The 10,745-nt window shown below is 40.5% G+C and overlaps 1 protein-coding gene across 2 annotated transcripts in view; it reads left to right on the plus strand.

Annotated features, from left to right (window-relative positions):
- The window catches only part of MERTK (MER proto-oncogene, tyrosine kinase), a 77,226-nt gene extending 66,848 nt beyond the window's left edge, over positions 1-10,378 (plus strand). For both annotated transcript variants that reach the window (XM_060754472.2, XM_060754473.2), the window contains exons 15-19: positions 1,848-1,966; positions 5,382-5,491; positions 6,538-6,697; positions 7,799-7,935; positions 9,593-10,378. In XM_060754472.2, coding sequence (XP_060610455.2) covers positions 1,848-1,966; positions 5,382-5,491; positions 6,538-6,697; positions 7,799-7,935; positions 9,593-10,085 — 1,019 coding nt within the window. In that variant the 3' untranslated portion in view covers positions 10,086-10,378. The remainder of the gene's footprint in view (positions 1-1,847; positions 1,967-5,381; positions 5,492-6,537; positions 6,698-7,798; positions 7,936-9,592) is intronic.
- The last annotated feature ends 367 nt before the right edge of the window (positions 10,379-10,745 follow it).

Genomic DNA, 10,745 nt, shown 5'->3' on the forward strand with positions numbered 1-10,745 from the left:
ATGAATATAGATTCACAGTAAAGCTCATCAAAAAGAATCTTGGGCCATAAGTGTGGGGAAGAGTCATCACTCAGTATTGGAAATAGTAATTATGATTATAAATAATAATAAAACTTTAGTTATATTCTGCCCTTTCTCCCCAAGTGGACTTAGGGCAGATTCCAACAGAAAAACGTCAAATATTCAATGCCAAACACTTTCATATTTAAAATGCATTATTATTATTATAGCTACACAATAAAATTAGTTTCTAGCAAACAAGATCACTATGCTGCCTTTTGTATTGGATCACACATCCAGTCAGAATACTACAAAACTCAAAAAGAACAACTTATTCTCTTTACCTTACTTTCAATTTTCTCACATCTGGGAAATAAACGGTTCCAGCCCAGCTTATCTATCTGAACGCATCTCTTCCTATGATCCTTCCAGACATTTAAGATTGTCTGGGGAGGCCCTGCTCTCGATCCTGCCTGCCTCACAGGCACGTCTGACGGAGATGAGGGAAAGGGCCTTCTCAGTGGTGGCCCCTCGGCTATCGAATTCTCTGCCCAGGGATATTACATCAGCCCCCTTCCTCCTGACTTTTCAGAAAAGGGTGAAAACATGGCTCTTTGAGCAGGTGTTTGAAACTACAGCGTGATCAAATAAACACAATCTAGAATATGAATATGGAACGGCTAAAGATGAGGTAAATGGATGAGGAATTGGATTGAAGACACTGTTTTTTATAGACTTTTATAGTTTTTATCGTTGTTATGGTTTGTATATGTATTTAGGTTGTGATTTAAATTGTTTTAACTGACTTATGTATGTTTTATATACAGCATCTAATTGTTGCCAGTTTGTACGCCGCCGTGAGTCACCTTTGGGCTGAAATGGGTGGAATAAAAATAATGTAAATAAGTAAATAAATAAATAAAAATGCAACATTACATGGGTATTGAACATACTCCATGGCCCCCTTAGTTTTAGAAGTGGAGTTTGAGCTATTTCTGCAATAAGATATGACAGCTAAGGGGATTTGACAGAACTGTGAACATTAGCTCCTGTTAAATACAATAGAAAATTAGTACAATGGTAGTCAGAAGCTGTGTACTACCAGCTGGCCAGGCAGGCAAACGTCAGCCCATGTGTGTCGCTTCATGGCACACATACTTATTGGAGGCTTTGGATTAGCTACTATGTGAAATGAGATGAGAAGAAGATGTTTGTTGGATCAGATCAAAGGTCTCTAATCCAGCATTCGGTTTCCCACAGAAACTAACCAGGTGCTTATGGGAAGCGTACAAGTAGGACATGGCCACAATAGCATCCTCTCACACACATTCCCCAGCTGTCATTATGGCAAATTGCCTCTTGCATTGGAGGTAATATGCCGCAACCATTATTATTACTTCATGTTAACTTCAACTTTTCTACAAATCTGTTTAATGCCCGTTTAGACCCATCCTAGATGTTGCCCATCCTATGTGGATTAATTCGATAGTTTACGTATACGCTGAGTAAATAATTATTTTGATCTGTCTTGATGTTCTAGGAAGGAGGATTCCATTTGATCTTATATCCTTATGATGTAATGTTGTATGCCACTGTATACATAGTATCTTGTTGTGTGGTCTTCAGAGATCCTTCTAGGTCAGATGTGGAAATCATGCAGCTCATCTGGTTTTGTTGGACTGCTCCTCCCTGCATGCCTCCTCATTCGCTATATTGACTAGGGCTGTTGGGACTTGCAGACTGACAACATTTGGAGACCCACATGCTTCCCACCTCTGATATCAGACAGTTGCCTTTTCCTGACTTCTAGCGTGATTTACTGATTTATGTCTTGCCCTTCTTTCTAGGTGTGTGTATAGAGCCAAGTTCTCAGCAGGTTCCAAAGCCCATGGTGATTCTTCCTTTCATGAAATACGGAGATTTGCATAGTTTTCTTCTTCGCTCAAGACTTGGAATGGGCACGCAGGTAATCAACAATTCAGTGCAAAATATGATGCCCTATTGCAGAATATAAATTGGGATTCTATATAGAGGTAGTCAAGCTATAAAAATACCATGTCATTCCAAATAGGATGCAACCAGAGGTGGGCAACAAGTATATCATTGATACCCTGCCCTTTTTCACAATACTGGGACTCAAGGTGGTTTGCAGATTGTTAAAACTAGAATAGATTAAAATTTACAGAAATAAATATAAAACACAGAAGATATTTTAAAAATCATTTACGCAAGTTATAGCATCAAGAACATATAAAATTATTAAAAGACAGGACATTTGAAATAAATATATACACACTGAATATCCAAAATGCTAGGGGCCAGAAGTGCTTTTGATTTTGGAGTTTTACAAATTTTGGAATAACTGTGCATAATCATGTAGATAGGACCCAAGTTAAAACACAGTAAACTGCTTTTGAGTCCCCCCAGGGGTGAGAAAGGCGGTATATAAATACTGTAAATAAATAAATAAATAATTTATTATGTGTGTGTGTGTATACACATACACAAACACATCTTATACACATAGCCTGAAGTTAATTTTAAAAATCTTTCAAAAATAATTTGGTGCATCAAACAATATTTGTATAGATTGAACCATCAGAAATCAAAGGTGTTACTATCTCAGCTGTTAATGTGGACACTTTTGTATTTTGGAGCATTTTAAATTCCTGATTAGTAGTGCTCAACCTGTATTAGTATTCTTATGTTGAGGCCTTTGAGACTTGGAATAAAGACAATGTGATAGCTATCATTCTATACCTGGATTGTTGTTTTGTAAGCCACCCTGAGCCCCTTCTGGAAGATGGTGGTTGGATATAAAGTAGTAGTAGTAGTTATGTGGCATACTTGTCCCAGAAGATAAAGGCCCAAAGCTGTGGATTCATGTAACAGGAGGAATGGCAAGAGAATATTAGGAAGAAGAGAAGGTTGAGAGGAGACATGATCGCCATCAGGCCCTTAGCCAGGATTTTGATTCAGGAGGGTCTGAGTCTGAGTGAAAGAGGGTCTACCCTAGCAAACCTTTTGTATCGTTACCCCAATACCCCCATGCATATGGGATATATTGAGCATGGTAATCAGATCATGATATGAATAAACATAACAGTTTAAATAATGCACCAGTAAGGCCTTCTCGTGGACCACCATGAGAATTTCAGAGAGGGGGGGGCTGAAGCCCCTTAAGCGCCCCCCCCCCCCCCCCAGCTACATGCTTGATCGCCATGGATAAATATTTGAAAGGACGTCGTAAGGAAGAGGGAGCAGGCTTGTTTTCTGCTGCCCTGGAAACTAGGACTCAGACCAATGGGTTCAAATTGCAGGAAAGGAGATTCCACCTGAACATTAGGAAGAACTTCCAGACAGTAAGAGCTGTTCAGCAGTGGAACTCTCTGCCTCCTTCCAGAGTGTGGTGGAGACTCCTTCCTTGGAAGCTTTTAAACAGAGGCTGAATGGCCGTCTGTCGGGGGTGCTTTGATTGTGCTTTTCCTGCATGGCAGGGGGTTGGATTAGATGCCCCATGTGGTTTTTTTCAACTCTATGATTCTATGATTGTAATGTTAGTCTACCTAAATGCCATATCCCGTAGGGATCACAATATGGAGCAACAGTTAGAGGCCGAGTCCCATAGAAGGAGAGATAATGACTGGTGCGCCTGTCATAACAACACTGGAGGGATGGATAATGTTATGTTTTGATCTCAAATTGTAAACAAGCAAGAACTTATGACTGGTGGAGTGAGTGTGATGACCAGTCTGTTTTGTCACTTGAATTGGAGCAGTCAATGACTGCATTCTTGTGTTCCTCTGCTATACTGTCATCTTTTGACCTTTGAGTGTTGTTTAGTTGTGTCATTGTTGGTGAGTAATAACGGACAGGGTACTTCTGCCGCATAGACACTAAAGACAAGGAAACCCAGCATGCACTCAAAAGCACACTGATGTCAAAGCTCGATTGTGGGCAACATGACAGCTTTCTGTAAACACGTCCCTCCATTTGAACAGACTGTGGTCTTTTTGTTTACATCCTACATGGACAGACTGTCAGTCTTGAACTAGAACACTCAAAAAAAAGCTGTAATTGTTCTGGAAATGGTGACCTTCCTATGTTTCGTTACACAAGCCGTGTGGGGTTATTTGATTGACTCTTCCCACTAGAGAAGCATTACTCAAATAGCAAAATACTACTGACATCACTTTCAGTAAGAAGGAAGTCATTGCACATGTGGATGACAATCTCTTACAATAAGATACAATTACTTTATTTTATTTTGCTAACGATAACACAATAATAGAACATTGCCGTAAATATATGATTACTTTGCTGAGTGGCTGTAAACAATGAAGCTGTTCATAGCGCACCATATGATTCTGCGTGAGTTGCAAACAAGCGGAAAATTAAATGATGCCTGTGCACATAATTGGGAATCATCAATGAGGGCCTTCTTCTGTTTGCCATTGTGCAGAAATTGGCAATAGACAATTTTTCCTCATTTCTTTTTTGAGAAGGTATTTTTTTACGCAGTGTTAACTATGGCGTTAGGTCAGGAAGAGATTTTCTATCCTACAGTAGTACAATTACACATGTAAAATTAACAGGAAAGGATAATGTTTCTGAGTTGCTATGAATTTTCTGGGCTGTATGGCTATGTTCCAGACGTTTCACCCACATCTATGGCAGGCATCCTCAGAGGTTGTGAGGTCTGTTGGAAACTAGCTAAGTGAGGTTTTATATATCTGTGGAATATCCAGCGTGGGAGAAAGGACAATGACTGCCATAGATGTGGGTGAAACGTCAGGAGAGAATGCTTCTGGAACATGGCCATACAGCCCAGAAAACTCACAGCAACCCAGTGATTCCGGCCATGAAAGCCTTCGACAACACATACCATGTTTCCTTATACAAGTAAAGCAGCGTTCTGTTATACTACCTTCTAATGGCAGTTTGACGTATTACAATGTACTAAAATATTTTATTGCTCTTATTTATTTCCCACATTGCAGCACTGCCAATGTGATTTTCAGCATTTCTTTAAAACTCATGGTTTCAATATCAATTGACCACTAAGGGATCCTGTAAAACATCTCCCAAAACTACAGTTTTTCTTTGCAATTGAACTTGATGAATTTTATGAACACAGTTATAATGGATGTTCAAGATGAAAGTGGCCATACTGAACTGGATTATATGGCAGTGTAGACTCATATAATCCAGTTTGATGCAGTTAATATGCGTTCTGAATCTGCATTATATACCACTGTAGATCCAGCCTAAGTCAAATATGTCAGGTTTATTATCATCTTGTGTTGTTATGATTAATTATTATGATTACATTGATGAATATAATCAACATAACGTAATATTTGCCCTTATTCTCTTTCCAGTATGTACCACTACAAACTTTATTGAAGTTTATGATTGACATTGCTCTGGGAATGGAGTACCTCAGTAACAAGCACTTCCTCCATAGAGACCTGGCGGCTCGAAACTGCATGTGAGTTATCACTATTTTCCCTCTTCTACTGAGAACACTGAAAAGGAAATTCGGATTTGTGTGCTTGACTTCCCATATGCAAAGATAAAGTTTTTCTGATTGCATCTCTAAATTTGCGAATAATTATTTTAGGGAGCTAATATTTTAAGTGGCTAATATACATGATGGAGCCCTCGGTGGTACGGCAAGTTAAAATATTAAGCTTCAAAACTTGCTGACCAGAAGATTGGTGGTTCGAATCAGGGGAGCGAGGTTAGTTCCCACTGTTAACCCCAGCTTCTGCCAACCTAGCAGTTTGAAGACATGCAAATGTGAGTAGATCAATAGGTATCGCTTCTGCAGGAAGGTAACGGCTCTCCATGCAGTCATGGTGGCCACATGACCTATGCGGCGTCTGCGGACAATGCTGGCTCATCAGCTTAAAAATGGAGATGAGGACCCCCCCCCCCCCTCGAGACAGACTCGATTAGATTTAATGTCATGGGAAAAATTTAGCTTTACTTTAATATACACAGTGAAGAATTGTACTTGGGCACAACCAATCAATGCAGATTGTTATCATATTGCTATATAAGGATCTTTAAATGTGTCTCTAAGGTACAACATCTAACATGAACTCTGAATGTTTTCTTGGGAATTCAATATTTGTAAAGTTGTTGATAACTGTCTTTTAGAAATCTCTAATCTCTTAATACTCCATTTTCCCCGGGGACGGTGCAGGAAATAATCCTGTGCAACATTATCCTTCATGAATCAGTCTACCTTTTAAATCAGAGGATGCAGCTACACTGTAGAGTTAATGCTGTTTGTGTGTACTTTAATTGCCATTGCTCAATACTCTGGGAGTTGTAGTTTGATGAAACACCAGTGTTCTTTGACAGAGAAGGCTAAACACCTTGTCAAAAAACTATTAGTGGTGTCAGACTGCAATAAGATGCATCCTAAATCATAGGGCACTTGTCTTATTATTCTCTCTCTCCTTCTCTCCCTCTCTCTCCATTTTACAATTTATTTATATTGAAATTGTATCTTAAATGAATGAACAGGTTACGGGATGACATGACTGTGTGTGTAGCCGACTTCGGATTATCCAAGAAGATTTACAGTGGAGATTATTATCGGCAAGGACGCATTGCAAAGATGCCCGTTAAGTGGATTGCAATAGAAAGTCTTGCAGATCGGGTCTACACAACAAAAAGCGATGTGGTATGTCAATTACAATTATAGTCATAATTTTATAATATAGATTTTTACCTATCTGTCTTGTCGAAGGCTTTCATGGCTGGAATCAGTGGGTTTCTGTAAGTTTTTTGGGCTGTATGGCCATATTCCAGATGTTCCATTTCTCAACATGGCCATACAGCCCAAAAAAACTTACAGGACCCAGTTTTACCTACATGTCTGTCCCCTTTTGCCATTCCTTTTCGTGATGTGTTTTTATCTTCTCCATAACTGTTTTAAAGTAGCCACTTGAACCATTGGCACCGCTATATGAAGAAATCAGAAGGGTGTTTGCTTTTTCCACAGCACAAAGGCAAATAGTATTGCTTGCTGATGTTATCAGGTCAGCCTGCCGTTATATATAGCTACATCAGCAGTCCAATGTTGACAATACTAACTTTGACTCCAGAGCTGAATGGCTTCTTCCTTATTACATAACCAAATCAGGCTATTACGATAACTTTTCCTAGTGAACTGGGCAGTGTTGTAACCAATAATATTTTAGATAGCAATATTAAATTCGCATTTGTGTTCACCTCCATTAGGTTTCTGCATGTATTTCTTTTAATTTAAACCGAAGTGCAATTGAAGATGTGGAATTCTGTGAGTGTATTGGAATCTCTATAAATGTTGGACTATAATTTTGGAGACCAAGGTGCGAGTCCTCACTTGGTCATGCAAACCTATTGAATAACTCTGGGCAAGTCATGTGCTCTCAATCCCAGAAAACACTGTGGTGGGTTTGTCATAAATCAGAAGTTATTTGAAGGCACATTGCAAAAAAAAATGGCACTCCATGCAGTCATGGCAGCCACATGACCTTGGAGGTGTTGATGGACAACTCTGGCTCTTCGGCTTAGGAATGGCGATGAGCACCAACCTCCAGAGTCAGACATGACTGGACTTAATGTCAGAGAAAAACATTTACCTTTACCTTTGCAAAAATAGTAAATAAGATGCTGGAGTGAGTCAAATGAAAGAAAGTTGGATGGATAAGATTATGTCCTTAGGAAAGTATCTGTCTTTATTGAACCAGTCTGTCTTCAATGTCATCTGAATGTACGTTTCTCTCTCGATTCCTTGTAGTGGGCTTTTGGTGTTACAATGTGGGAGATAGCGACTCGAGGGATGACACCATACCCAGGAGTGCAGAACCATGAAATATACGACTACCTCCTCCATGGAAACAGGCTGAAGCAGCCAGAAGACTGTTTAGATGAATTGTAAGCATTTCCTATGTAGTAATTTGGTGCTGATTCTTGTAGTAATGCAGAACGCCACCATTTGCTGTGTCTGCTATCTTGTCACTTGGAGAAACCGAAAGTTTTGAGATCAGTTCCATGCCCTTGCCTTAGGCCAGAGGTTCTCAACCTGTGGGTTCCCAACTGTTTTGACTTACAACTCCCAGAAATCCCAGTCAGTTCACCAGCTGTTTGGGTTTCTGGGAGTTGAAAGCCAAAACATCTGGGGACCCACAAGTTGGGAACCACTGATTTAAGCATTATTCTTTGGAGGTGCATAAAGGCTGCTGTTGCACAGGCACATATAGGTCTTCTAATGTCCCCGGGATAAAGCAAAAAGGATCCAGATGACAGGAACTTTGAAATGAACACAAATCCCACCAAAGTCAGTGCAACCTATTTTTCTCGATTATTGTGTCTGGATGGTACATACTTTTTTTTGCTTTCTCCCTGGTGTTTTGATGTCTCTTTGGGATAAATATAGAACAGATGCAAAGAACCTTTGTTGTTTTGGACTTCAACTTCCAGATGTTCTAGATCAGGCATGGGTAAAGTTTGGCCCTCCAGGTGTTTTGGACTTCAACTTCCCATCGGCTGTTAGGAATTGTGGGAGTTGAAGTCCAAAACACCTGGAGGGCTGAACTTTGCCCATGCCTCATCCTTGCTTTAGATAACCCAAATGGAATCCATAGCATTACTATAAGTTGACAGGTGACTTGAAGGCGTATACACACAGATCAGTAATACCTGGTGGGCCAAATGTTCCTCATCCTGATATAGAACCACATTTGCTGCAGGTTCCCATTTCTTGTGCATTAAGATGTGCATAATGGAGCCCCCGGTGTCACAGTGGGTTAAATCTTTGTGCCGGCACAACTGCTTGACCTAAAGGTCAGCTGTTCGAATCCAGGGAGTGAGGTGAGCTCCCGTTTTTCAGCTCTAGCTTCTCATGCAGGGACATGAGAGAAGCCTCTCACAGGATGGTAAACATCCAGGCATTCACTGGACAATGTCCTTACAGACAGCCAATTCTCTCACACCATAAGTGACTTATAGGCTCTCAAGTCACTTCTGACATTTTTTAAAAAAGAGATGTGAATAGCTTCTTGCTTTACTGAAAGCTTGGGGTGGGGCCCAGGCAATCAATAATTCAAGACAAACATTTCACTTCTGTTGTTATGAGAGTTGACGAGCTGAAAGGAAAAGATTATAAAGCATTTGTCCAGAAGTTGTCAGGCTGCAACTGCCAGCAGTCAGAGCAACCAGAGCTAATGTTGAAGCGTATTGGGATTTGTGGTCCAAAAATATGTTGGAGAGCTGAATGATTCCCTGGTGGTGTTAATAGAGATGTATAGTTACAAAATGCTTTGGAGGTTCAACTGGAACATGTCAAGAGGCCAAAATATTGTAGTATGGTGACAAAAGATTAAATGTGGTAAGTACATTTAGCCTGGATGGTAAGAGACTGGATAGTTGTATACCATGAGTGTTGTGTCATTGTATTTGTTGCATGGGTGAGGTTTTAGACCAAACAACTTTTGAAATTCCTGTGCACTTTTTGACTTAATCATATCTTGGCCTGTAGGGTTCTTTTAAAGAGCCATGTGTGTCATCATTATATGTTCTTTTTAAACTTTAGGTATGAAATAATGTGCTCATGCTGGAGAGCAAATCCTGCAGATCGGCCCACCTTTTCAGACCTGAAGCTTCACCTGGAGAAGCTGTCCCAAACTTTGCCTGACCTGAGTGAACCTGACAGCATCATTTACATCAACACAAGTTTGCTAGAGGAGAGCACAGATGAGCTGGACGAAGATGCCGATTTCCCCCAGATAGACACGGACCTTGATCCTGATCACATCATACAGTCTTGCTCTCATAGGCCAGAGACTACGGTCGTCACTGTTGACATCCACGAGAGCAATGGGATGGAGGACAGGTATGTTGTAAGTGGAGTTAGTGCGGGACAGAACCTGACGACGACAGAAGAAGATATTCCTCTGCTCTCTGAGACTCCTTCGCAGAACGGGATATTGTGGTCTGAAGCCAGTACCTTACCTGTAGGAAGCATGTTGACAGCTGAACTACTGTATGCAGATGACTCTTTAGAGGACTCTGAAATCCTTCTGTGAAAGATGGGACTTTCTTGAGCTACAACCCAGAGTTTCAGTTCAACTCGAACATGTTTGGGTGGCTCTTGTTCTTTGGATTCAAAGCCAGTCCTGTGTAGCAATCATTCCAAGTTTTGTACAGCAAGTGACTATAGACTGAGCTCTCTTCAACCAATTTCCCTCCAGGTGTGATGGATACAGCACCCATTGTCCAGCCATGATGACCAGGTTGGAGAAGGCAGCTATAGTAGCAATGCATTTGTATAATATGGTATCTTTATAGAGATTATATTTTAATAAACAACATCCCATTATGATGGTCTGTTTTATTTGTTCTTTTCATTGGTTTATATCAGAGGTGTGACCTCCACACCTCTTTGACCCTTTATAGTTGTTGGTCTGTATCTTTTTTGGCCTAACCAGGTCAGGGTGAGCTCCTGGCTTTTAGTCCAGCTTCCGCCCACCTAGCGGTTCGAAAGCAAACATGTGATTAGATAAATAGGTACAGCTCATTTAAAACATTGGGGAGGTATTCTTAGGCACCCAGAAGGAATGCCTGCAATTCAATCCAAAGGAGGAACTAGCTCTTTGGCAGGGTGATGGAGCAAGAGCACCTCCTGTGGCCGGAACTGAGCACAAGACCTTCCAAGATGCCGAAAGATGGAGAAAGCCAATATAGTG

Source organism: Anolis sagrei, chromosome 1 (assembly GCF_037176765.1).
Source record: "Anolis sagrei isolate rAnoSag1 chromosome 1, rAnoSag1.mat, whole genome shotgun sequence".
Lineage (NCBI taxonomy): Eukaryota > Metazoa > Chordata > Lepidosauria > Squamata > Dactyloidae > Anolis > Anolis sagrei.